This window comes from Aureobasidium pullulans (assembly GCF_000721785.1).
Source record: "Aureobasidium pullulans EXF-150 unplaced genomic scaffold scaffold_30, whole genome shotgun sequence".
Lineage (NCBI taxonomy): Eukaryota > Fungi > Ascomycota > Dothideomycetes > Dothideales > Saccotheciaceae > Aureobasidium > Aureobasidium pullulans.
The window spans coordinates 260,227-286,504 of record NW_021941050.1 but is presented as its reverse complement, the minus strand read 5'-3'; the positions used below and the strand labels follow the sequence as shown (position 1 = coordinate 286,504).

At 48.7% G+C, this 26,278-nt stretch overlaps 12 protein-coding genes across 12 annotated transcripts; 9 read left to right on the top strand and 3 right to left on the bottom strand.

The window, feature by feature from the left end:
- Positions 1-2,996: 2,996 nt before the first annotated feature.
- Positions 2,997-5,183, bottom strand: M438DRAFT_349498 (TPR domain protein). The gene has a single exon (XM_029906409.1). The coding sequence runs from the start codon at positions 4,891-4,893 to the stop codon at positions 3,205-3,207; it is 1,689 nt and encodes a 562-aa protein (XP_029755994.1). The 5' UTR covers positions 4,894-5,183; the 3' UTR covers positions 2,997-3,204.
- Positions 5,184-5,730: 547 nt separating this feature from the next.
- On the top strand, positions 5,731-6,533 carry M438DRAFT_349497 (CHCH domain-containing protein). Its single transcript, XM_029906408.1, has 2 exons — positions 5,731-5,809; positions 5,863-6,533. The coding sequence occupies exons 1-2, from the start codon at positions 5,757-5,759 to the stop codon at positions 6,152-6,154; spliced, it is 345 nt and encodes a 114-aa protein (XP_029755993.1). The 5' UTR covers positions 5,731-5,756; the 3' UTR covers positions 6,155-6,533.
- Positions 6,304-8,297, bottom strand: M438DRAFT_400391 (Dak1-domain-containing protein; the record flags this gene model as incomplete). Its single annotated transcript, XM_029909469.1, has 3 exons — positions 7,735-8,297; positions 7,465-7,658; positions 6,304-7,416 (listed from the first exon to the last, which is right to left on the bottom strand). The coding sequence occupies exons 1-3, from the start codon at positions 8,204-8,206 to the stop codon at positions 6,304-6,306; spliced, it is 1,779 nt and encodes a 592-aa protein (XP_029755992.1). The 5' UTR covers positions 8,207-8,297.
- A 174-nt stretch (positions 8,298-8,471) lies between these two features.
- On the bottom strand, positions 8,472-9,539 carry M438DRAFT_142254 (uncharacterized protein). The gene is made up of 2 exons (XM_029898906.1): positions 9,502-9,539; positions 8,472-9,435 (listed from the first exon to the last, which is right to left on the bottom strand). Exon 2 carries the CDS (start codon positions 9,329-9,331, stop codon positions 8,675-8,677), a length of 657 nt encoding a protein of 218 aa, XP_029755991.1. The 5' UTR covers positions 9,332-9,435; positions 9,502-9,539; the 3' UTR covers positions 8,472-8,674.
- Positions 9,540-9,988: 449 nt separating this feature from the next.
- Positions 9,989-12,770, top strand: M438DRAFT_283015 (uncharacterized protein; the record flags this gene model as incomplete). Its single annotated transcript, XM_029901346.1, has 2 exons — positions 9,989-10,270; positions 10,323-12,770. The coding sequence occupies 2 exons, from the start codon at positions 9,989-9,991 to the stop codon at positions 12,768-12,770; spliced, it is 2,730 nt and encodes a 909-aa protein (XP_029755990.1).
- A 447-nt stretch (positions 12,771-13,217) lies between these two features.
- Positions 13,218-15,374, top strand: M438DRAFT_283179 (uncharacterized protein; the record flags this gene model as incomplete). Its single annotated transcript, XM_029901367.1, has 1 exon — positions 13,218-15,374. One exon carries the CDS (start codon positions 13,218-13,220, stop codon positions 15,372-15,374), a length of 2,157 nt encoding a protein of 718 aa, XP_029755989.1.
- A 348-nt stretch (positions 15,375-15,722) lies between these two features.
- M438DRAFT_339571 (uncharacterized protein) lies at positions 15,723-16,211 on the top strand (the record flags this gene model as incomplete). The annotated part of the gene is made up of 1 exon (XM_029904231.1): positions 15,723-16,211. One exon carries the CDS (start codon positions 15,723-15,725, stop codon positions 16,209-16,211), a length of 489 nt encoding a protein of 162 aa, XP_029755988.1.
- A 688-nt stretch (positions 16,212-16,899) lies between these two features.
- Positions 16,900-17,848, top strand: M438DRAFT_409309 (uncharacterized protein). Its single transcript, XM_029910009.1, has one exon. The coding sequence runs from the start codon at positions 17,048-17,050 to the stop codon at positions 17,627-17,629; it is 582 nt and encodes a 193-aa protein (XP_029755987.1). The 5' UTR covers positions 16,900-17,047; the 3' UTR covers positions 17,630-17,848.
- Positions 17,849-18,204: 356 nt separating this feature from the next.
- On the top strand, positions 18,205-19,217 carry M438DRAFT_359442 (uncharacterized protein; the record flags this gene model as incomplete). The annotated part of the gene is made up of 2 exons (XM_029907338.1): positions 18,205-18,411; positions 18,465-19,217. 2 exons carry the CDS (start codon positions 18,205-18,207, stop codon positions 19,215-19,217), a joined length of 960 nt encoding a protein of 319 aa, XP_029755986.1.
- Positions 19,218-19,326: 109 nt separating this feature from the next.
- On the top strand, positions 19,327-20,012 carry M438DRAFT_142150 (uncharacterized protein). The gene has a single exon (XM_029898904.1). It carries the CDS (start codon positions 19,435-19,437, stop codon positions 19,912-19,914), a length of 480 nt encoding a protein of 159 aa, XP_029755985.1. The 5' UTR covers positions 19,327-19,434; the 3' UTR covers positions 19,915-20,012.
- Positions 20,013-21,098: 1,086 nt separating this feature from the next.
- Positions 21,099-22,523, top strand: M438DRAFT_283164 (uncharacterized protein; the record flags this gene model as incomplete). The annotated part of the gene is made up of 2 exons (XM_029901362.1): positions 21,099-21,833; positions 21,891-22,523. 2 exons carry the CDS (start codon positions 21,099-21,101, stop codon positions 22,521-22,523), a joined length of 1,368 nt encoding a protein of 455 aa, XP_029755984.1.
- A 1,129-nt stretch (positions 22,524-23,652) lies between these two features.
- On the top strand, positions 23,653-24,108 carry M438DRAFT_283020 (uncharacterized protein; the record flags this gene model as incomplete). Its single annotated transcript, XM_029901348.1, has 2 exons — positions 23,653-23,859; positions 23,911-24,108. 2 exons carry the CDS (start codon positions 23,653-23,655, stop codon positions 24,106-24,108), a joined length of 405 nt encoding a protein of 134 aa, XP_029755983.1.
- Positions 24,109-26,278: the final 2,170 nt, after the last annotated feature.

Sequence of the window (26,278 nt, the reverse complement as noted above, 5' to 3'; positions counted from 1 at the left end):
ATAGTACCTAGAATAGGTACTACGTAATTAGGGTTAGACGCGTTCTATAAGCTAGTCTTATATATAATGTCCTTAATATTAAACGTATTACTCTTATTAGTATTATAAAGATTATTTAAGAGGATTATATTATTATTAAAGTTATAGCTAAATATATTAATAAGGAGTTAGGGCGCTTTATAGTAACTAGCGTTATTAGTTACTATTTTAGTATATAGGTGTTTTATATATATATTATAAAGGGTATTATAGATAGATAATGTTTTAATTAGAGTAGATATACTATTATATTAAGTAATATAATTATAGTATAATAGAGGGGGAGAGATATAGCGTTATAAAATAGAGTAGGTAATAAAGAGGAAGAGATAGGTGCATTTTAGCGTTATAAGATAAAGTAGGTAAGTTATATTTTAGCGTTATACTAAAAAAACTAGGGCTAGCCTATATGCTAGCATTAGACTAATTAGCGTACTATAATATAGGTACGCGACGCTAAATAGTAATAGAATTATGTGCCTAGTACTATCTACGTAAGTATATAGGTCTCTATAATGTCCTAGAGATAGTAAGAGATAATATTAGATTCGAACTTAATAGGTACGCTAATAGAGATTAGGGCTAAGCTATTACCTATAGTTATATATAGTAATAAGGAGTTAAAGGTAGTAGTAGATATTTAGCTACTTAGGATATTATAATTAAAGATTATATAATTAAAGATCTTATATAAGGTTTTAGGCTAATAGTATAAGACTATAGTAATAATATTAGAATAATTTTAAAGCGTTATAAGAAGAGTAAAAGTTATCCTATCTTTATACCTAGCTTAGAAGATATAAGTAAAAGAGAGGTTACTATATTATTAAGTTAGACCTCTATTATATAAGGCGTTAGTTATAAAATTTATATAGCCTACCTTTCTAAAGTTAGTAGAAGTACTAGAGTTAATAGCTAGGCTAATAGCTTTACCTCTAAACCCTATATAATACATTAGTTTAGTAGAGTTAAAGATAGTAGAAGGGAAGTACTTATAATTATACTAGTAGTTATAATCGCTATATATAAGAGTAACCTTAATACTATAATTAAGTAATTATCTAAGAATCGTAAGATTGTCGCCTTTCAAAAAGTTGCCTATAGCTTTAAACTTACTAGTAATAGTAGTAGAAAAGCTAGTAAAGTTAAGAGGTACACTAAGATCTTCCTATATAGTTACGTTATTAAGGTACCTAGCTACCTATTATAGGGGAAACGAATAAATAAGTAGTAAAGTAATATTAAAGTAGAAAGCCTAGTTATAAAAAGCTATACTAATAAGGTATCCTAATTATACCTCCTAAGGTTTTATAATACTTACATTATAATCTTAAAGACCTTAAAGCCTAGTCTCCCTTACGACATAGTTAAAGTAGTAGCTATATACTTTACTATAAGCGCTATTAACCTCTATATTACTTTCTAAGCTTTATAAAGAATCTAGTAAGGTAGCTAGCTCTCTATATTACCTAGTATAGTTTAGACATTATAGTAAAGCTACTATAGACGTAGTATAGGCTATATTATTAAAGATCTTAATACTATAGGTATTATTTATAGCTATAATAGGATATATAGGTATTTAAGTCTTAGCGTTAATATAAGCATTAATTAGACTAATTAAGTTAATAGTAAGAGTAGTTCTATTTAATTCTCTAGCTTTAATATATACGTTCTATAAGTAGAAGTAATTAGTAAAAGTAGGAACCTAGTAACCTCTATAAGACTCTCCCTAGATACTAAACTTATCTTTATTACCTTAGTATCTAGGGAAGCTACTATCTTAGTTAATAAAGATTATTATATTAAAGATAAAATGTACTTACTCCTATAGCTAGGTCTATATAAATCTCTATATTACTAGAGCGATAGCGTTAGAGCTATTTAGCGCTAACCTAGGATTCTATAATAAGAAGACACTAGTAAGGGTAGTCTTATTCGTAATCTAACTAGTACTAGGGAAGATAGTAAAAGGAGATAGTACCTTATTTATAATACCCTAAATTAAAGTATTATATAAGAAACTAGTCTAGATAGGCTAGTTAATATATAGTATATTAACTCTATTATTCTAAGACTAAGGATTATTCGCTAATTCTCTCGAGTTATTAAGTAGTACGTAAGGACTATTCTCGTTAATAGTAGAAACTAAAGTAGGGGCGCTAGGACTGCCTTAAAGCTAAAGTAAAAGAGGGGCATTTACTAGATTATTTCGAGCCTTAAAGAACTAAAACTAAGTATATACCTTATAGTTCTAGCCTTCCTAAGGTATAGGTAGAAGGTTAACGTATCTACTCTATCCTCTTACGCCTTTATTAGTCTTATATATTATAGTCTCCTTAAAAGAGATAGATACGCCTAGAAAGATAGTAGAGTTAATGTAGGTTAATCCTTATAGTATTAGAGGAGCTTACGTAAGATAATTAATAGCAAGAAGGGATATAGTAGTAACTAGACTAAGGAAATAGGTAGTGTTATATATTATAATGATTCTAATTATTTAGGTATTAAGTAGTCGCGAGATAAAGACGAAAGAAGCTTAACATATTTAAGCCTCTAAGATATAAATTTCTACTATTCTTATTACTAGCTAGGATGCTATCCTTATAGTCTTTATATAACTAGTCTAAACTTACTAAGGTGTCAATTTATGTAGGCAGTAAGATATAGAATATAAGGTAGTACTATTAAGTTTAGAAGGATTATAATCTTTAAAGGATAAAGATTACTAAGAAAGTAAGAGCTAAGCTATTAGTCTTAGTAAGAGCTAAACTATTCTACTTAGATTCGATAATTATTAGCTACTCGAAACTTCCTATTATAAAGAAGTAAGGTAGAATCCCCTCTTAATAATAATAGATTACTAGTTTAGGATTACGTATTAATGGCTCCTTCTTTATGCTAACCGACATAAGTTATAGCTAGCTAATAAAAGAAGGATCTAAATTTAGTAACTACATCCCTATATCCTCTTATATGCACCCCGCTATACCGATATACATGCTAAAAGTAACTACTAATTATTAGACTTTAAACATGCGGAACGCTTTTCTTCGGTCATTACATTAGAAGGCCTTAGGCCACCATTGCAAGGAGGAGTCTGTTTGAAAGATGTTGTTTTCGGGTCTCGATCCGTGTCATCTTTGTAGTCATTGCCAATGGTGATCACGAGATGCGGTCTTGGACTTCACCCCCATTGCGACAAAAGCAGGAGGATCTGACCGGTACATCTGCCTTTGCGACAGCCTTCGCCAATTGAGGTTCAACCTCAGCAGCTTCCTTGACACAGCCCAATTTGACAAGAGATTCATGATATCCATGCAGAGACCAGACATTGTTCGGATGCTGTAATGCTCGCGGAAGAGTGTCGTCAAAACCAAGATCAGCTTTGAAGACCTTTTCAGCACGAGCGATATGTCCTTGCTCAAGTAGCAATGCTCCTAGAGCATGTCTGGTTGGTTGCATCCATCCCCACGGCTCATCGTAAGGCAGATTGTCGTCGAGTTTGACTGCTCTTTCCAGATGCTCGAAAGCCAGGTCAAAATTGCAATCACGATACTCGACTTCCCCAACGAGCATCGTCTTTGCAACTTGCAGAATGTCGATGCAGCGGTTGTTGAACAGCATACGTGATGAAGGCACATTATCTAGCGCACTTTCGAACTTGATCATCTCAGCTCTAGCGTCCTGGACTTGCCCGGTGGCAGCAAAGGCAATTCCTCTTCCATATCGTATGAAAGCTGTCGTAACACAGTAAAGCTTATCGTCTGCTGGGAGCTCAAGGGCAAGAAGCTCTTCCCACGAGCCGAAGCGAATAAGAACGTGCACTCGCACAGACAAGAAGCCTTCAAGCCAGTCTGCCATCGGAGGCGAAGGTACTCGGAGCAGATCTGCAGGCAGAGATGCTTCAAGACCTGCCACACTCTCGAGTGCGGTCTTGGACTGACCAGCGAACATTGCGGCGTAGATGCGGAAATGATAATCATGCGATCGGTAGAGAGTGTAGAAACTGACTGGTCCGGCATGACTCAAGAACTTCTCATCTGCTTTGATGGCTTCGAGGTTCCAAGCAGCGGCAGATTCGTAATCACCGCAAAGAATGTCTAGGTGAGTGGGCATATGATGCAAATGGCCAGCATCCGGTACCAGACCTCGAAGAAGATTGGCTTTCGGTAAAGCTGCTTCAGGATTGCTCGACATTTCCATCAGATGGATGTACATGTGCAAAAGTCCAGCGTGCTTGTCTGAGCCGGATTGTTTCAGGGCGCGTTCTATGACACTCTTTGCTTCCAAGGTATGTGCGTCAGCAGCAGGCTCGCCACTCTTCAAGTCCCACAGGCCCCAGGGAGTGACATTCATAAGAGCATCTGCGAAAAGGGTTGCGACATCGAGATCATCGCAAAACTCTTCGTAGACGTTTCTCATGGCGTCCGCATATGACTGATTCCAAGACTTGAAGTCGTTCTGGTTGTACTTGCGAGAGAGATCCGAAGGATAGCGAGACTGTAGCGCCTCGATCAGAGCCTGCTCGAGCGGCGAAGCAGATTTGCCTCGCTGCTTTGCTTCAACAGCAGCATCGTCTGCTTTCTTGACAGTTCTGACAAAGTCGTCCTCGTCGAAGAACTCCCAAGGTTTGTTGTAATTCGGGCCAGAAGCATACGCGAGACCCCAATACGCCAACGCGCAATTCGGGTCTGCTTTGATAGCTTGGTTGAAACACTCGATAGCTTCCTCGTGATTGAAAGCATACGTCCAGATCAGACCACGATCGAACCATACTTGAGAAATCTGGCTTGTCGTCGTCACGGGCTTATGATAGGTGCCCAGATTGTAGGGATATGCATCCGTCAACATTGTACTGATCAGTAGTGCCGACAAGCTCAATGGCTTGTATCGAGAGGTCTGGCAATGAGCGGTGACGATTGAGCGAAAGCGAGAAGCAAGTCGATGGCGGTAGCAGAAAAGATAGAGAAGTGATAGCCGATACGAGATGGTGGCCGACACGAGCTCACAGCCGACAGATAGCGAACGCTTGGCCGAGGCTATTTGGCGAAGCCGATGAGGGCCTCATTTTTCAAAGATGCATAACATAGCAACGCTCTATTACGCTAGGCAGGATCCGATCTGTCTTCCAAATATTGTATAGAGTGAGTGCCGCGTGATGTGGTGGACGAGAAGAAAGAGACTGGTAGCGGAAAAGGGTGCGGAGGTGGTAGCCGACAGATAGCCGACGCTGGGTGAAGCCTGTTACTGCCATCGCTTGAGGATTGTACTGCACAACAATTGGGATATCATCTCTCGGAAGAGCAGGAAAGTTTGTCCTAGCGTCGATCGAGGAAGCTCTAGAGGAAGCTCATGCAAGAGTGTTAAAATATTTGATGTGTCTTTACCAAGACTGAAAGTTGCCAGCTTGACTCCGATAAAATGGTCGAGAAGAACGGCAGACGCTTGGATGAACACTGCCAACAGTCACCAGAGCTGCCATGGCATTCCAAATGATTGAAACAGAAGGAAAATGTCCAAGTTATCATGTCACAGACTCGGGTGCTTGTCAGAACAAAGATTGGTGGAGAGACTAAAGATCAAACCATGTCAAAACCAGGTCAAAGTCCTCACCCTGTCTGAGGCTTCCGAGACGCCGAAAGTCCAAAGCGTCGGCAGCGCCATTTCGCCTTCACCAACTTTCACTCCCAAACACGTCTCGACATATCGCAATCATGTCAACATTCGGCGGTCCCGGCGGTCGCCAAGTCATCGCAAAGCCCACACCGTACGTCTTCAAGCCATGCGCCATCGTCTTCGCCTCCGCTGACAGCGCAACAGACCCGAGCGCGGATCCTTCCCTCTTGACCACGATGCCGAGTGTCAACACATCATGAAGTCATACCTCCGCTGTTTGCGCGCCCATCGCGGAATGAACGACGACGAATGCCGCATGCTGAGCAAGAGCTATCTACAATGCCGAATGGACAACAACCTGATGGCGCCCGACGAGATGAAGAATCTTGGTTACGACAACACTCCCGAAGCACTCGCCGCAAGTGCTGCCGCTGCTGCTGGTCAGTCAAAGATGGATGATGCTACAAAGAAGGGCCCAGAGCGAGGGCAGAAGTAAGAGAAGGCAAGATCACCTCAAGGCGGCGGCGGCTTGTAAGAGTAGGAAGAACAACACGGATACCCAGGGCTGCAATGCGCATAACACAACAAAGAAGAGAAGAGACGGAAGACTGTTCATACGCTACACTCAATACTATTGATTCACAATCACAGCTTGTCCTTCAGTCCGTCCCAGAGTCCTTGCAAAAAGACCGAAGCCGCATACGCTCCGGGATCTCTCGGTACATCCTTCTCGCTGATCTTGTCGCCAACGTACGTCGCCCTACCGTAGACTGCAGGCATACCCTCAGTCTTGTCCGCACCCTTGACCGCTTCCGTCACTGCCGCCTTCAAATCGCCCTGTTCCGACAAAGTCTCGCAAAAGGGGATCAGTGTATCCATGACTGTTCGCCCGCCCACACGCGCCGGTGTGTACGTCTGCAAGTTCTTCAGCGCTTGTCCAGCACTACGTCCAGCAACATGCTCGTCGAACTTGAGAGAAGAGTTGGCTCGATACGTATTCTTGAGGTCTGAAGTCCAAGAAGCGAGCAGGATGCTGATAATGGCACCGAGGGTTCCTCCAATCTCCTCAATACCGCTTTCGATCTCGTCCAGAATTGGCAACAACGCGCCGTTGTGTCGCGAGACCAAACCCGACGAGAGTTGTGAGAGGACGCCCTTGCACATGCCCTCGACTGCTTCTCCGCAATCGCCGTCGCCCATGACGATGTCCCATTTTGTAATGTCGGGCTCGGCTGCCACTGCTGCTTCGCATGCACTTCTGAGTGCTCCTTCGAGAGTGGCTACATCAAGCTTGGGTCCGGAAGAAACGGTCTCGTGGTGTGCAAGCGAAGCTCGTGTCTGTGTCGGGCTGTCAACTCTAACTTGACCGTACGAGTCCTTCGGCCAAGCAGGTGCATTCGTGTCTCTGTCCAGCAACGCATACAATGTGTCTTCCTCCATCTTCGTTTCTCTGGCCACGCCGCTGATGTTCAGCAATGAGATGCTGAAGCCTGGAGCATTGAGCGATGTCTCGAATGGTTGTGCATACACTCTGCTTGGCGATATGTTCCAGTCGGACTTGAGGTGGCTGATTGTCAATGATGTCAAGGCTTCGAGTTCAAGATTGGACAGGCCGCCGAAGTTGTTGATGAGCAGGGCTACCTCGTCCTCTGGTGTGAACTTGACGAAGGCGCGATCTTTGTCGTTCTCGTCCAGCAGGTAGCGTAACAATTCCTGGATCAGCTCGTCGGGTGGAGGGATTTCCTTCTCGTGAAGGCCCTGACTTTGCATCAGCATCAATCTTTGAACAAGTCATGATCGACTCACCGCTTCATTGTGAATGCCTTGAGCGACAGAAAGTGTGTTTGCAGGTAGAGATTCGTGATGCGTGCGTCCAGGGATATGACAATAATCCAACGACGACCCAATAGTAACACAATGCCCATTCACACTCTCGCCAATCGCGAAGCAAGTATCAAAATCATAGTCCTCTTCTGCAGCAGCACCGCAGAGTTTCAGGACTGCATTCACACACTTCATATCAGCATCCAGTTCTCATATCATTTTCTTTCTGTCGAAGAAGATAGGCGGACTTACCAAACATATTCCCGGCCAATCCTCTCCTACCCAGTTTTCTCGTCTTTTCCCTTCCTAATCCAACATCATCCGTCATCCTCAACATACCCACTTTCCTGCCTGAACCCGCCACCTTCTCCCGCGCTAAACCAAAGTGCAGATTGTCTCCCGTGTAATTCGTTATACACAGAATAACACCCTTGTCACTCGGCACCTTTTCCACAGCAGCCATGATCTGTTTCGTGCTCGGTGAAGCAAAGACCTCGCCAGAGACTGCGGCGGAAAGCAGGCCAGAACCTACATAGCCGCACCATGCTGGTTCGTGACCTGCGCCGCCGCCGGATATCACAGAGACCTTTTGGGAAGAGTGGGAGGGTAGAAAGACGACTTTGTTCGCGGGATCGAGGGAGAGGTGTGGGTTTTTGGCTACGAGGGATTCGAGACCGCGGACGACGAGGTGGTCTGTGGAAGGAAAAAAGTGTTTCGTTGCCATTGTTGTTTCTGTATGTCTCGATTGCAGGATATTATTCGCAGAAGTGGTGGGATGATGAGTAGAAGGCAGAAAGTGAAGAAGAAAAGAATGGTCACCTGCTTACGTAGCTAGACCTCACCTTTTTGTAGCTTCTGACACGAAGCCTTTGATCCTTTTGCCTGTTTCAGTGTCCGGAAGGTACAGAGGGGAAGACATCAGAAAGTGAGCATCGGGAGAGAAGAGCGGGGTGCATGGTGGGGATTGCGGGGTGCTGGGATTGCCGAATTGGGCAATCCGAGCGGTTGAATGCTCCACGAAGTGACATGACTTCGACATGATGGGCAGGACAGCATCGTGTGACTCAGGGTAGACACAGAGTCAGCCTTGCGGTGTAAAAGAGAAGAGCAGTGGGTACTACCAACGAGGGCTCTCAAATCGTGAATCATAAACAGCCTTCGTATGTAAAGATACAACACATAGACAGCAAAGTCAAGAAGGAGCGGCCAGATGAACGGCATCGATGTGAGCCCTGACCTTCGTCTCGAACAAGTCCTTTTCCTGAGAAGCCTGGGCATTACTCCACTCCAAACAACCAATCTCAAAGCGCACTGTTTTATCCAACTTGCTCAACGACTCCAAGACGGGCAACTTCTCTTCCACATCTGTGTCAGTAACAGTGTCGACCCAACTCACCTGGACGACTTTCAGTTGCTTGGCTGTAGCCAGAATCTCGCAGGCTCTCGTCGCTCTTTTCTTGATCTCGTCGCAATATGTCCTCTGCTTGAGACTTGGATAACTCTTGAGCAGACTTCCGTCGAACCAAAAGACCAATTCCACCTTTTGCAAGCGCCTCAGTAGTCTTGAGCTAGCGAGATTTGACAAGGTGGGATCGATGCGGTAGAAGTTGAAGGCGTGTGAGGCGATGAGTTTCCAGCTCGCGAGGGAGTGATAATAGTCTTGAACTTCCGAGTTTATAGCATGCGAGCTGAGGAGGAAAGAAATTGGCGGTGGGCGGTGGGATACACAGGTAATGCCGACGGTAGGAATGGGGTTCGAGATTGGCGACGGCGGACATAGGTATGAGTAAATCTGTTGACGGAGCTCGAGTGGGAGTTGGAGCAGTTTGGGAAGGTTGCTAATGTCCATGTCGATGCTTAAGGAACCTATGATGGGTCGTTCGTGGTGTTCAGGTATGCGATCGAGTCTTGGAGGCGGAGGAGCTGCGGCGGGATTCGAATGCTATATCGAAGCTGGAGAGATCGGCTGGTGAGTGTGATCTGCGGAAGTGAGGTCGAGATAGTCTTCGAGAAACATACGAAGCGAGGAAGAAAGTATCGTAGGAAATGCTAGAGAGAGGAGTCGACTGAAATCAGATGCTCGACAAGGTCAAGAGCGGCTCGAGAAATGGACCATCATGACGTTGGAGGAAAACGCGGGGAAACCGATACCAGGATGGGCAGTCACAACAATCGCCCGACTGCCGCAACATCTACGTCCTTACCTTGACACGTTTTGGATCCTATCTTGGCTTTCGCTCGTATACCAGCGTGGCTGAGAGTGGGCAGATGTACAAGACGCTATCGAGCAGATATTGTGGAAAGAGTCTTTGAGAAGAAAACGAGTGACGGAGGTGAAGATGCGGGAGAGACCGAGAAGCGGCGGTCTGTGCTCACAAAGCTTGGGTTGACCGTTGCCGGTCGCGTCGCGAAAACAAATGAACGACACGCGAAAGTCAAGCGGCGCAGTGTTTTGGATGACGCCCGACTTTCTCATTCTCTTTCTCATCTGCAACATGTGCATGCCATGTCAATTCTTAACGATACCGTCTATTCTTCGCGTATGAAATCCGACATCTCTACCACCGCTCTCGTCAACACCCTCGCCGGCAATCTTCTTTCCAGGAAGCGCAAGCGCGACATCCCCGACCCTCGGCCATCAGCGCCATCTCAGTCGACGAAGCTTCCACCAAGAGCCGCCAATCCCTTGCAAAAGTCCTTCTCCGAGAGTTGCCTGCCACCTCTTGCCCATTCATCTCTTCCGACAGCAAACCCCCGAACATCCCTACCTCAAGCCTTTATCGTCAGAGTATGTCTTGCTGGCTAGCTAATGTTTGTTCGACTTGCTGAACACGCCGCAGTCTGTCGACAATGACAAGCCGCTATCCTTCCGCATTCTTTCCACCCTCCCTCGCGCTGCTCTACCCTTGAGCTACATCGACAACTCCGAATCTCCTCCACGCCTCTTCTCCGCCCGTCTCCCACAACTCAATCATGACGCTCCGTCCGGTCCCCTTGTCCTCATCGCGCGTCAAGAAGCACAACCAACCCGTGCTCTGTATGCAGTAGAAAGAGTCGGAGAGAAGAGATACGCACTGTGCAAGTTGGCTGCATGGCTGAGTCCAACCGACCTGAACGACCTCGCATCGGCCACACCCAAGCCAACACCATCGCCGACAGACACGCCAGTCCACACGTCACACGCGTCTTGGTGGCAGGCTTTCTCACTCGACATACCACTGACTCAACCACCGACTTCACGCAAAGCTCCACGCTTGTTGCTCTGCCGACTCGATTCGCAAACTGTTCGGAAACCACCCTTGCCAGAGCCGGACCTCGTACCGCTAGCCGTCGACCAGCCTCTTGTCGCAGAAGAAGCATGCGGGACTGTGGACGACCTGCTCAGCCGCTTCATCTCGCAGTACCTGGACACGCTTTACCTCTCCAAGACGCCTCTCGCATTCTTCACAAAAGGTCCACTGTCACGCTTGCGGGCCGCCTTCGTTGCCGCCCAGATCGATGGCGCAACCCTTCCTGACCTCGTCACCTTCTTGCGCAACCTGATCCACTCTTCCTCGACATCCGACAAGAAGTACCGCGATAAGCTGCCCGAGCTTCTAAAGGACTTGCCTTCGCAACATGATCAAGACCACACGCCCAATGCCGCCAAGAAGAAGAAACGCAAGAGAAAGCTGAAGCCCGACAAGTCTGGTCTGCTTCCAGAAGAGGCAGATTCCTTTGCCAAATGGTGGTACCAGGACGACGCTTCCACACCTTCGAACGAGACGGCCGAGCAGTCGCTCAAAAGAAGGGCACCACAACTCCGCACGCGTGAGGCATTCATGCAGGTCGTCCTGCTGCTGGAGATTCTGAGTCTGGAGGCTCTTCCCGAGTTCAAGACACTGCAAGAGAAGGAATCACAAACGAAGAGCAAGAAGGGTGACTCCACCATGCTGAGCTTGGAATTGCTGGTCGACAAACTCTGTATCTGGCATTCCCTTCATACTGCCGACCTGCTTGGCGATGCTCCGAAACCCAAGAATTCAGCCAAGGACGGCGCCAATCAACTGCACAGCTTCTGTGTTGAGGTCATCATCCCCTTCTACATGTCTCGTACGCACGAACATGCCACTTTTGTCAACAAGAAGCTGGGAGGACCAGGCACTTCCACCACATCCAGGCCCAAGCACAGTCGCAAGCCCTCCGAGGCCGACATCAAGACAACATCCGACAAGAAACCTCGTCGCTCCCTTGCTCGTGTCGCCACCGAAAGCTTCCCTCAGCCCGCTAAAACACCTCGCTCGTTCAGTCGATCAGCCACCGATTCGCAAGTCGTCCCAATAAAGCGCGAGACTCCCGACATCTCCTTGTCCTCGGTTCCAGTTCGACGCGACAGTCAGCCAGCTCTGGCCCGCAAGAACGAGGTATTGGAAAAGCATCGCTTGCGTCAACGAGAAGTCGACTTTGGTGCAATCGCTGCTGCGAACGAAGCAAAAGCAAAGAAGCGACAAGAGGTTGAGCAAAAGCTCAAGGATGCTATCTCCACCTTGAAGAGGCCGAGCCGTGCTACCGTTTCTGGCGAATTCGTGGATGCCCTCGAACAACGCAAGCGCATGGCCGAAGGAAGAGCAAGACCGCCACTGTCCAAGCGTACAAGCTCGACCGCTCAAGTCGCTGCAACTCCGAAGAATGGCCACAAGACCTCTGCTATTACTGCAACGCCACATCACATACCGGGCCCGTCGTTCGTTCGCCCCTCTGTGCCCTCCTCAGGTCCTTCTTTGATACCCTCCTCCAACATCAAGCAGCAGTCTTTGTCCTTTGCGCATTTCTCTCCTGTCAATGAGGCGTCGGATGATGAGGACGCCATCCCTGCCACCGACAGTCGACCACGGCACAAGAACGCACTTGCGGAGACTCCTTCGAAACCACGCGTTGGGTTTGCATCGCTACCAGGAGCTTCGCCCGATGAGGAAGAACGACTACCTTACCTTGGTCAAGACAGAGGAGATTCTTCGCCCTTGCGGGAAAGTCCGACCCTGTTGAAGACGCCGTCGAAGCCACAACGACCCAGGTTCAGCATCACCCCGAGCAAGCCAACACCGCCTTTGAACTTCGGGAAGGGCAGAGCCAAGGAGATTGTTGCAGCAACTCCGCAGAAAGTGCCTGCTTCGGCCATGTTGAAGCACCACCTTGGGAGCCTTCCAGGACCGACTGAACAGCGCACAGTCGAGGAACCTGTAGCGAAGGATCAATCAGATGATATCTATGCAGCTCTTGGGTGGGATGATGACCTCGATGATGACTAGCTTATGTATAAATGCCTTATGAATATTAATGTCGTTCAATCACATTGCGACTTGCACATGCTTGACTGTCGATCATGCTTGGCCTTCTCGGAGTCGCCGATGCGATACGAACCCCACCAACGGTCATACAAGAGACCCAGCTTCTCCTACATCCTTTGTCGCCTTCTTTGCACCTGTATAGATTAGCATGGCGGTCCAAGGATGCTTGGCGCTCCTTCCCGAAGTCCCCGTCTGGTTTCAGGATGACCTGAGGCTCACCTTGCCGACCGAGTCAGACCATATACCGATCATGGTCTCCTCTGTCGTGCGAAGTCAGCTGTATTACCTTCTCTGTCGTTTTCCGCAAACATCCCTCATCGGACTCAACATCACACTTGTCGCTCTTCCTACCTTCCGATAAGAAAACCATTCTGAAGCGTGACTCATCAGTTGCTATCACAGCCCATCATGAGTAGACCTCCATTACCGCCCCGACGAAACCTCTCCTCTCAGTCAGGATCCGATCAAGCACCCCCACTGCCACCTCGAAAGCCATCCCATGGTTCTGCCCACAATGCCTCTCATTCCAGCCACGTAGACCCGCTGCAAGACCTTGGTCGGAAGTTCAAGGATCTATTTACAAATAATGATTCAGCGTCACGAGAAGGCACACGAAATACGTGTGGACATCTCCCAGAGCAGACCAGTCCTAGAAAACCCCCACCGTACAAGACTTACTCAGGAGTCGAACATCCCCCTCATCTGGCTCCCTCATCAAGCGGTAACTTCTTCACAACATCGTCGCCGCCATCTTGTCTCCCTGCAGATCAGAAGAGAAACTACTATGTAGGCAGGGGCTGTCCAAGTGGTGAGGATTTGCTCCATGACGCATTCTGGTTCAGACATATCGACGCCCCCGGGTTTTCCGTTTGTAGTAGGTGCTTCGAATTTCACATCCGCGATAGCATCTTCGAGCTGGACTTTTCTGGGAAACTAGAGCCAGGTCTGACAGATAGCGCTCGCTGCATGTTTGGTGTCACACGCATAACCGACCAACTCTGGCCAGGAGCCATCTCCACGCAGGATCTTCAAACAGCGAAGAGCTATATGGAGGCCAGAGCAAAGATGCCCAATTGCCGTGGTATGGCAGGTGTTTCCGGAGCAGCTTTGGTGGGGATGAAATGGTATCAAGCAAAAAATGATGCTATCCCTGGATTTGTCGCGTGCGAGGCTTGCTACAATGCATTCATCGTTTGCTCGAACTTCGAAAGACGATTCAATCTTCACGACCATATACCGACGCAGGACCAGACCTGGGCTTGTGATATCGCAGTCCCATACCTGATGAGAGCATTTGCTGAATACTCAAAAGTTGACGATTGGTCCAAGTTTGTTGCTGCAGCGAATTCTCGCTTGAGCAAGCCGCCTTGCGCAGGATTTAACACGGTCAGCTCGAACAGCCGGGAATGGTACGGATTAACTTCTGGAAAAGTTGGCCTCGTGCTGTGCGAAACATGTAACTTGGACTTGATGGCCTTAACTGCGTTCGACAAGGCATACAAACCGAAGCTACTCCCAAAAGAAAGCAAGGAAACACAACTCATCTGCGATCTTGCAATTCCTGCATTGAAAGTGGCATACGGAGCAGCACTAGGATATGAGAGACACGACATCTTCTGGAATACCTGTAAAGTGCAGATGAAGACGCCTCTGTGTAAGGCCGCCGGCATGACCGATGTACAATGGTACACTCTCAAAGGAGGCTGCGACAACTTTGACATCTGCCCAACATGCTATAGCGGCTTTGTCTGTGCTTTCGGGATGCAACCATACTTCCAGCCTCAGAAGACTTGTCCTAAGGGCACGATCAAGATGTGCGACTTCTGTGCAGCAGCTCCAAACTTTGCAAAGACAGTTTTGCGCTATGATATTGCGCTTGAGACACCAGATAGGGAGCAGTTTCTGTCCCACGCCAGACAAATGTCTTCTGTATCACCATGCATGGGAGTGAAGCAGCAAGTCGCTCAGTTCTGGCGTATAGGTCTGAGAGGCGACCCCATGAGTGTATGTCCAGCCTGCTACGAAGATGTTCTACGTGACCAACCACTATCCCACTACTTCAACCATGAGACCACTCCAAGCAAGCATCTCTGCGAGCTATACTCTGCAAACATGCGTACACGCTGGCGAGCTGTCCAGAACGCAGCCGCTGCACAAAGCTCAAGAGATGCGAATGGCAACTACCTCCCCGACGAAACCGCTCTTGCAAACTTCATATCCTACCGCGAACACCGCACCCAAGTCTTCATCGAAACAGTCCCAGTGATGGAACAACTCCTCGCTGCAGCGCAAATGCGCCTCTTCCAGCAGCAGAGATTGAATGCGAACAGCACTTTCTACAATAATTTGAATATGAGTGCTGCTGCTGCGAATGGTATACATTATGGACCGACTCCTACGTATAAGACAACGTATGGAAATTCGAGTGTTGGGTACGGGTATGCTACACCTTGGGGTGTTGAGGGTGCTGCGTATGCACAGCAGGCTCGGAACGTCGCGAGTCAAGGAGGAGGAGATTTTGCGAGAGTTGCATATCTTGAGGCGAGATGGAAAGAGGTTGAGTGAGAATGTTCGTCTCTGGTCCAGCACTAGAGTGTCACTGCTTTCAAACATCCTCAGGGTGAAAGGTTGTCTCAGCGTTGATCCTAGCAAAGACGTTTTAGACACAATTCAAGACATGAACATTGCATCGAGTGTTCTTGCGTGGCTGAATTGGGTTGTCTTTCATCTTGCGTTCCAACTTGCGCTGTCTCTGTTGTGCTTTGTTCGCAAGAGTGCGATTACATCGACAAAAGTCGCCTCGCCGCTACTGTTTTCTCCAACAGACACAACCACCATCGCAGCCCAGATTCCAATCTCAGTCCTAGGATATTTACAAGACTACAACATTTACCCCATCGCAGACTGAGCAAAATGCACGCAATTCCCATGAGCTCCGACAACAGCGAGTCTGAAAATCAGGAGCTCGCTCGAAGTTTGCAATCCTCGCCCAGCAATACAGCATCCGTGCCTAGCAAGCAAAATGGTCGCTCCCTTGCCACAACGCACTCCGCCCTACTTGACGGACTTGAATTGTCACTTTCCATCATCAGTATTGGCTTTATCTGTCTTTTCCTCTTGATCCTTAACACCTGCCTCTACCTCAAACGCCTACCTTTCGAACCCTTGTTCTCTCTTGTCTGCACCATCTTGTACTTCCTATTCGTCACCATCAAGACAGTCTTCAAGGTCCTGAGTATCGTCTCGAAGATCTTGATTTGCTCACTGCAGATTTTGAGACGTATTCTTCCATTTTTGATTACAACCTTCATCGCATACGTGGCTACCTCTGTATTCGTGTTTGTACGGGATTTCAAGGATGATTTGCATACATTCAACACAGAGTATGGTCGCATGCATTAAGGTTGATATCATAGAGGAATTGCACGGCTGGGCCAGCGTCATGCAGCAGACTGTCAATCGTTCTGTACGGTCTAGCTCTTGTCCAGTCGCGTCGCAGTGTCGCGTTCATAGGGTAGTGTGTGTACTCAAGAACACATGCAGAAGCTCAAAGATGCGATTGTAGAACAGGTTGGTTATATCGGGGTGCAGAGGGAGTATATCGGGTGGTTTGGCAAGGAGTGACAGACTTCAGGTCCACGAATCTACTAAGGAAACTTTATCGGTAGAGTTGTAGCAATGGTAGAAAGATATCGAGGTCTTGCTCAGTGTATGGAATTGTTTCTGTTACACAGGGAGATTTGCATGCAAGATACTCCACCTGAGTGCCGCTGATATCGTTCTCGTTATAGTCAGCAATTGTAGATCTCGCTTCTGCGAAACTGCAAACATCTGTTCCACCCGGCAGGCTCCCATTTTTCGAGGAGCTTTTGGAAGGTATCCGTATGGAGTTCCTAAAATCCTTTATGAACATTAAAGGCTGAGACTCAAGCTAAGACGGGACTCGAATATCCGTCATGACACACACTATGTTGTCTCTTTGCCTGTTTGATGTTTTTGACATTCTTTGTGGTCTTACACATATGATACGCTGTCTTGAGTATTAGGTATCGTAAGACACACATAGATCAGCCGCTATGCGCAAAGATGAGACCGTAGCATATGAATGCTCCTCGAAGTGATTTCTCGTCTTCTGATATATAGTGATCTCTGATTCTCTGATTGGCATCCGATGTTTGTCACAGCTCAATTCCTTCCTGCATTTCCCGACAGCACATTTCTTCCATCACCTGTAGCTCATGATGACCAAGAAGAGATCAACTCCAGCCAACCGCAACGACAAGACTGCTAGATCTCACCCTCGTCAAATAAGCCAGAGCTCATCCGAGAATACCGCGGTCACTCCTGTCAACCGAGAAGTCCAACCTGAGACCGCAATGTCCACCACCGTCAACAATATTTGTACCGTCCTTGGAGGTGTCGTCCTCGGAGCCTTCGCGGTCCTCGCCTTCACGTTCGGCGGCGACGCTGTGCGATCCGAGATGATGAACGATGCAGCCACTGCTCTCATTGGTGGTTCAGACTCTACCACGCCCGAAGAATCACGCGAAGTCGCTCTTGCCTTGCCAATTGCCCAACAATCGTCATCCACAACATCGAGCGTTCGACCTTTGGCATACACCGTGATGGGTGCTCAGGCTTCAACAGATTCGCACTTCAGTGGTCGAAGACAGTCAGTTGTGCGAGAAAGTGTGGAGAGGGAGGTCACAGAGACGACTGATATCGTCGAGGGTGTCGTGAAGAAAGTTGTGAGCCATACGATGGAGTGCGTGGCGCGCAACGTGGGAAATACTATATGGCACTCGATGAAGAACTCATAAGAAAACGGTATAGGGTCGTGATGCAGAAGAGAGGTAGAAAACATGCTTGTTTTACCGAGACAAGCTGATCTCAGGAAAGACAGTTGAGATGAGAGTGGGACTGGGTATGAGAAGGGAGCCTCCATTGAAATGTAATACCTTGATGCCCTGTTGTCGTGCATCATAATTTACACTCAACATGCCATCTCAGCACCCATGTATGTGAGAAGCGAAGATATGACTGCAATGGCATGTCAAAGTCTTGATGATATGGATTGCTTCAGAATGGTCATAGAGAGGGAGCGAGCCTCGCAGCGCGGCGCTTCTTGAGGAACTGAAAAACGCCTGAGGCAGTCAGGCAAATTGTTCTCGCGACAAAGATCCTGCATCTTTTGTTCGAACCCCTAATCGAGTACGGCCGAATAGATGAAAACGAAGCCGTGCCGCTATGAAGTGACGCGCCCCCACTATATCTAGACTATTTCAAGCGAAGGATTGAGGAGTCGTGCCGATCGACGAATCGTGGACGCGAAAGCCGTCTCCGGTCGCACAAGTTCTTTCCTTCGTTCAACAACAGTCAGTCAGCCTGCACGACCATGGAGTTGTCACAAAGAAATACGACAAGGTGGCAGCGCCTAACCCACGGTTACAACAAATACTGGTACTGTAAGGCTGCGCTTCGTTGGCTCGCTCTGGTCACCGCGGTCGTCACTCTTATCACTTTTGGCGCGACATGGCGCGATTATACTCTCTATAGCCAATATGATGTTGGATATGTGTATGAGAGCTTGGCCATTACTTGTGTATGTTGTCGCGCTGCATCGCTTTCACGAGTAGTTGACTAACCCCCCACCAGCCTCTAATCGCAGTCATTGTTGATGTTTTCGCCATTGTTCTATTGTTCAGGACTCGGAAGAATTCAAACATCAATCCTGTCTTCTTACTGGCCGGCGACACCTTGACTCTTCCTTTGCTGATTATCGACATGGCCATCACATGCCCTGGCGAATTCGGCTTCCACGTCAGCACTGCATCTGTAGAGTTTCCGCTCGTGATGGTCTGGGGTCTTACTGTAGGCCTAACAGCACTGCATCTAATCCTTTTCATCACTAGTATCTGGGAAACACACATTTTCAGGGCCATGCGCAGGGAACAGAAGATGTCTGGTTCGGTCAATCTTCAAGATCTGAAACATCGATCGCAGGACTTGGAAAGCGACACTAGCACAATTTCATCAGTCACCGAGGGGCCCATAAGGGTTGAACTGCCAGATGGCAGGATATTTGAGCTTCCAGAGGGAACCAGGTTTGAGCTGTCCGCCGAACAGCGATCGGAATGCCGGCACAACTTCCCGGTGTGTTCCTGGCAGAGCTTGAGGCACCGGTACCGACACGAAGAGTCGACGAGAAAAACGATCAAGGACCGATCACAACAGCTCGCTCGGTCGTCGACAATTTGCTCGAGATACACTCAAGAAATGGTCCGTGAATATGTTCCCGTGCCAAACCAAAATCAAAGTCATCATCCAATCAGCAATGAAACGTACATATGTACCTCCCAAACTTCAGAAGCGCAGATGATCTACAAGAACTGCGACTGCTCGAGTTGATTTGTACTGGTATCACTTCTAGCATGAAGCTCTGGTGTGCAGTAAACCAAAGATGTCGCATGGAATAGGAACTCAACTGCGTCAAAACGTCGCATGTCGACGAAATCGTTCGCACACTGCTGGAGTCGCACACGTGAATGGCCTCTATACTGACCTGACGATGTAGCGTGATGGGAACTGTAGCCTAGTCGTAGTCAGGATCGACAGCCCAGCACACATGCCATCAGCGTTTGCCGTTACACATTGGAGCGAGTGGATGCATGTTTTATGCCCATGCAATAAGACATCCTTGCTTTTTCGCGCAGTCATGACCCGGCGCGTCTCTGACAGGCTTGATGGGGTCGGTTCTTGCGGAGTCTCGTATCCTCGGGCCAGACCAGATATTGCAATGTCCATGTTGCGCGATGGTATCCCTACAATCGACGGCGGCACAGGCGTGCATGAGCACAGCAACCCTTCTTACCTTGCTCTCCTTAACGACCACAGTAGGTCGAGAAAGACGGCTCTCTTTGCCATGGTCTTCTTTGATGCGCTTGCCGCCCCTCCAGGGCGGCCTGTTTCGAAAAGCCCACTTCTTGTTCTTCGCATGGCATCGTGCGCAGCGCTTCGAATACGGATATGGGTGCGAGGGCGGAGGGGCGGAGTGGTGAGTCGGGAGTGGATTGTCGCAGAGGGCTCGTGGACTTGTTTGAGGTGACCGTGTTTGTGAAGGCGAGGGAATGGGCGTGGCAGGCTACGGCGGGCGGCAAATACCTCCTCTGACGTTGTTGCGTCAAGATAGGGAAGCGCACTTCACGTGCCAGAGCAGCCAGACTCGCTTCCCTGCGGACTGCGAGATGATGACCGAGAGATCGAGAGAGGGGGGGTCGGGATGAATGGATAAGCTTTGTTGATGCAGGCCGACGATTATCCCCGGCGCTTGGCAGAACCTGTCAGCAAGCGCAACCGAGTGGATTCCTTCCTTCCTTCCCCACCTCTACCACCATCTGAGCAAGCCTTTCGCCCTTGCAGCTTCTATCTCGAAGCAACAACGATCTGCCTGGTTATCTACATCGCACGCTCTTGGACTGGTGCCCTCTGTGAAACACGGTCGTCTGCTCTGCTGAGCCGGTGCGGCAGAGTGTGTGGCAGCATGTCTGGCCTCCTCTCAACGTTGCGATCACGATCAATGAACCACCGCGGACTTCGTGGCGTGTGTGCCGAAAGTGTATCATCCAATGTACAGCTTCAGCATGTCACAAGCCTTGGTTCTGGCACGCCTATGAGGTGAACGACTTACCCGAACAGTTGCCCGCATATCATCAAATGTTTGTTTTTGCTCCACACATGCATTCCCCAACCTTACCTGGCTGCCACAGCTTCATTTTCTATGGGTGTAGGTGAATCAAGATGGTGAGCCTGGTCAGCGTCTCGCTCCATGGAAGACTTTCATTTCCACAACGACCCGCTCCTGCTCTACAATCGTCGTCATCTTGAGCGGGTGGTGATGTCCCATCATTGAATGTAGCCCGAATACATAAGACCTTCCGGGCTTCTCTCTCCGTAAATAGGCTATTCTTGAGTTTATCCAGCTAAGTCGCGATGATTGTTCTTATCTTCTTTCTCTTTGGTGCGGGTCTCGCCAATGCACAAGCGATACCGACCGCAAGTCAATGTCCCTCTGCGAATGGGCAGACCATCACGGACAGCACTGGCAGCACCTATCGCGTCACGTGCTCCGCTGACAACAACGTCGGTTCCTATGCCAACACCAAAGCAGCAAACTCCTATCTCGACTGTATGACTGCTTGCGATGCGGCCGCATCTGCGGGCTGTCAAGGCTTCACCTATGTTGGTGGTGCCAATGGCCTAAGTCCGGGAACGTGTTGGCTCAAAAAGTCCATGGGCACATACCCTGCTGCTTCAAGCTCCTACGTCTCAGCTGTCAGAATTGGAAATGTTGGCGCATCATCTCAAAGCAGTGTTGCGTCTACTCTTGCGACAGTGGTTACCTCCGCAGCGTCTGCATCATCTGCATCATCTGCATCGTCCACTTTGTCCACTGCAGTCGCCGCTTCCACCAGCTTGTGTCCATCTTCCAACTTCACGTCCTTCGTAGACACCGCAAGGAACGATTGGCAGATTTTGTGTGGTTTTGACACAAGCCCCGGATCGTTCGGCTCAACATCTGCAAGCACCTTCCCCGCTTGTATTGAAGCCTGCAGAACAACTGCGAATTGTGCCGCTGTCACATACATCGGGACCAGTTGCTACTTCAAGACCGCCTTCGTCAGCCTAATCACCAAGTCTTCAGCGAGCAGTGCGTTCATCATCAACCTCCAGAACTATCCGGTCCCAGTGACCGGCAACAGCAGGGCAAGTTCAGGCTGTGGTGCCCCCCTGCTACCCGGAGTTCAGCTCGGAGGCACTTCTACCACTTTCCAGATCACCTCAAAGGGTCAAGTCAGGTCGTTCAATGTTCATGTACCAACGTCATACAAGAACAACATGGCTGTGCCCTTGATCGTCGCGTATCACGGTCGGTCAAACACACAGCTCTCTGTAGAAAGTGATTCAAAGTTGTCGAGCGAAACATGGAATCCATTCGCTATTGCTGTTTATCCTCTTGGCGGTGATGTGAGTATCACTGAGAGCGCTGCAGAGATGATACACTAGAGCTGACTCATTGAACAGCAACAATGGCAGGGTGATCCGGCAACTGTCGGTACAAACCCTTATTACGACGATTTGGCGTTCACGAGCGACTTGCTCGACTACATCTCCAACAATTACTGTATCGACACAAGCCGCATGCTTGCAACCGGTTTCTCAAACGGCGGAGGGTTTGTTGGAACTCTTGCTTGCGACCCGACACTCTCCCAACGATTCAGCACTTTCTCGGTGAACTCCGGCGCAGAGTATACCAACACCACCGGGACCTGCAACCCAACCTCCGTCCTCACGAATACGATTGTCCAGCCAATATGTTCGCCAAGTAGATCAAACCTCCCGATGATCGAATTTCACGGCGACACAGACGGCACTATTCCCTATCCAGGCGGAGCTCGACGGGGATATTGTCTGCCAACAGTACCGCATTGGGTCACTGATTGGGCAATAAGAGATGGTCTTTCGACCTCCAATATTACCACATCGTTGGCGAGTGGCAAGGTGACTAAGTACGAGTTCGGTGCTTCTCAAGGTGTGCAGGGTTTGGTCACCCACTACAAGGTTGCTGGTTGGGGACATTCTTGGGCAAGCATCAACGCTGGCGCTCCAATTGATGCTACGCCCCTCATCATGGACTTCTTCTACAGCCATTCGTAGACTGGGAATAGCTGGAGGTATGGTATATCGCACGAATTAACCAAGCGCAAGCACATTTTCTAGTGTCTTTCACGAGCTTATTACACCTGTGAAGGTGGACACCCGATCCGAGAGATGTGGCTCGGAATGTGGAGCCGTGCGATATTTGCGAGACCAAACATCTGGCTGCTCTCTTACTTGCTTGTACAATGTTGAATGCCTACAAGCCCCGTCATCAAGGAGGTGAGAAACGCAGTATCTTAGTAATTGGTGGGTAACGCAATACCGTTGCTCGCGACCGTTGAAACCATCAACCGTCCGGATGTTGGACGAATGCCGAGCCGCAACATAAGTTCAAGTTTGGAATTCCAATAATTACTGCTGACGGCCATGTGCATCGCTTGAGTATAGAACTAATCGAATGTCGCAATCAGCAACTGGAACGGCGACAGCAGACCTGAGTCACAGAATTCAATGTTCAGGCTGGAGACCAGGTCGAACATGTAGAAAGCTGACTCGTCCAGCCACCGGTGCTAACGCGAGTCAGACAACAAGGTGTGCCCTACTTCCAACCTCCATTCGGCTGCTTCGGTACAGAATGAGGCTCTGACCGGTAGGGTTTCATTTATATGTCGCTCCTTGCTAGAAGCCACAGGAGTTCGAGGCCTTGCAGAGAACAATGACGAACGTTATCTTCTAAGAATGTTTCCATGGATGCCCTGTATTTTCTTACACGCTTGGCCTTCACAAAGCCATACTCGAAGGTCAGTGGTTAGTATCGTCCTTGAAAGAGCGTAGATCTGACACGGTATGCGCCTAGACCGATTGCAAGCAGATGCAAAAGCAATACAGTAAAATGCATCCTTCTTAGACGTTCCTCCGCCGTTTCCGCCAGTCGATGTACCGATACGGCCTTACACAAGTTGCTAGACTATAGATCTCGGACCTTCTGTGTCTCTCCTAGTCTCACCCGTTGAAGTTGACTGCTTCCGTCAGAACCACCATCAGCATATGATAAGTGCGCCATGTCCTCCAACGCACGGCGTTTGCACAAGAACATGCGTCCAGTTCGTTTTCCACCGCTGCCCACCTCAGGAGCTTGGACTTCACAACACATCGTTCCTTCCATGTTGGACAGATAAAGTTAAACATGAGCTTCTACTTCTTGCTCAGGGTCTTCGCCCTTTGCGTTCTTGCACTTCTAGTCGCTGCAGATAGCCCGAACCATGCAGAAATACACGGCCGCTCGACAATCAAGACAGCAAACAAGCTCTCCTGTATCAAATCAGACGTTTCGCTGGTGAAGAAGGAAGTCTCTCATCCTCTTGAGTTCTGCAAATTCTATCTGTCAGAGTACGTTCAGACTGACGGTTACATATGACCTACTGCTAACTGGCGTCTTAGCAAGCGAACTCGCTCTCCATTACCTAGTCTGGGTGTCACAGCACTCCAAAATGCTTGCAAATGTATTCAAGCATCGCCACCGCCGGAGCCCACCATCATCCATAGAGCCCTTCCTTCCAGCAAGCAATGCAGCCAATGGACCAAATTACTGAATGGTGAATACAAGCACGTTGCTGAGTTTTGCAACTTCTACCTCGGCTAGTGAGAGACATCTCTATCATACCTGCGAGACAAAGCTGAACATCACTCCTAGCCCGAGGAAGCGATCACCTGTACCAGGACTCTCAGTGTCGAACTTACTTACAGGCTGCAAATGCGCTATAGGATCCTCAACTGTTGCTTCCGTAGCAAAGGCTCAGCAGACTTCAACAGCAAGAACCCTCGCGTCGACCAAATCTTCGAGCATTGCAAAACAAGCCACATCAAGTGCTTCTAGCCGAATCGCGAAAGCGTCTACAGGTACAGTCGCATCTACTCCGCAAGTCACTTTGTCATTCAAAGCTGCGACGGTGCTGGGCTTTGCGTCCAGAATCTCACCATCACTTTCCACAATGAAGTCGTCAACCTCGGTGGTCCTTTCTTCGACAACCTCTGAAACAGATTCGGCGAAACGCGGAGCCCCCATCGTGTCCGCAGATATCACAACATCTGCTTCTTCATCGCAGGTCACTCCATTGCAGACTTCTGGTTCTTCTGCTTCCACAGTATCCAGATCGTCTAAAAGCAATACTCCGACAACGAGAAAAACTTACACCTTGATAACGGCGACCAGAGGTATGCCAACGACCAGCAGCGCTCTCTCTGAAATCTCAAGCGCGACCCATGATAAGGTAGTGTTCACAGCAGCCGAATCGTCTTTTCACAGCGACGTTCTGAAGGTTGGCACTCTAGCACCTCCAACGGACCCGGCCTCTTCGTCAGTTGGAGTGACGTCCCAATTATCCAGCACCGTGTACAAATCCATCACGGTCATTAGGGGCCAACCACTTGGCACGAAGGCTAAATCAACCATTTCCTCCGCATCTATCGCCCCTATACAAAGTTTCATCGACACGAGCAGTGGCAGTCAGACTCAACAGAAGACTTCAATGAGGTGGGCATCAATGAGAGGCAAGCTTCCCGTTACTACCTCCTCGACACAACCCCGAGATCTGGCTTCAGCGGTGGTGTTCACGTCGTGTCCAGATGCATCTGCAAGCGGAGCAACCTCAAGCACTTTCGCGCCCAGCCATTCTGTTGGCTTTGATTCAGTCTCCCGTAGCATCATTACCCCAACTACGGCTAGTGCTGCATCCGAACCCTCCAAAGCGTCAACTTGGACCATGCAGGTCGATGACAGCGCGGTGGCTTCTGAAAATTCAGCATCGATTGTCCAAGGCCAAACTTCGTCCGCTCGGAACGTGCCTGCGACCAGCACATTACCATCCGCTTCCGGTCATACGGGCAGTCCGTCTCGAGGAACCGGATCAACCTCTACTAATTCGCAGTATCAAGAAACCACATCTGGAGAAGAACCACACACATCGGCTTTTGTAGCCACATCCATTGAGTCTGATACTCCAGTCCTGCCGACGTCAAACATTCTTCCCATGACATTTCCTATGACTGGAACTCCTCGTGTGCAGACACTTCCAGAACCCTCAGTGACAGCAGCTCTAAGTCTCGAGGCCTCATCTACCTTTACTGAATTGGAGTACCCTACATACTCTAGTGGTGGTGGCTATCCGGAATGGATGCCGACCAAAACCTCTGAAGCTACGGCTGATCAGCAATCATCTTTGACTTCCATGTCCTCTAACAAAGCCCCTGGTGTTTGGATCAGCTCAGACACTCCTTCAAACACTCCCGATCTTTCACAAACCTCAAAATTGGCGTCCAAATCTTACGAAGACTTCATGTATCATGAGACATCTGCGGCTCTGGCAACCACAGATCTATCCGAGTCCATTGCGACCCTCCTTCCGACCCCTACACCTTCGATTTCCTTCGATACAATATCTTCTGTGGTTATCATACCATCGAGCTCAAGGGTCCTAAGTAACGACTATGAGGTCTCTCGAACGGCAGTACTCAGCAGCGATGGCGCGCAAAGCTCCGAGCAAACGATCGCAACTAGGATCACTCCTCATTCAACAGTGGACACGGTCAGTGATTCCTTGATCACTGAGATCAAAGCCATGTCTGCCAATTCCACGCAAGGAGGGCTCGTGTTGTCTGCAAAGATCACAAGCGCCTCGACTACGATAACCACACAGGGATCTTCAGCAGTCACTGGTATCGGGAGCGAAGCATTACACAGCACTTCGGAAGAATGGCGTCCTTCGACTATCTCAAGCGTTTCTGCAGCTTCGATGAGCAGTGAAAGCTCGGGG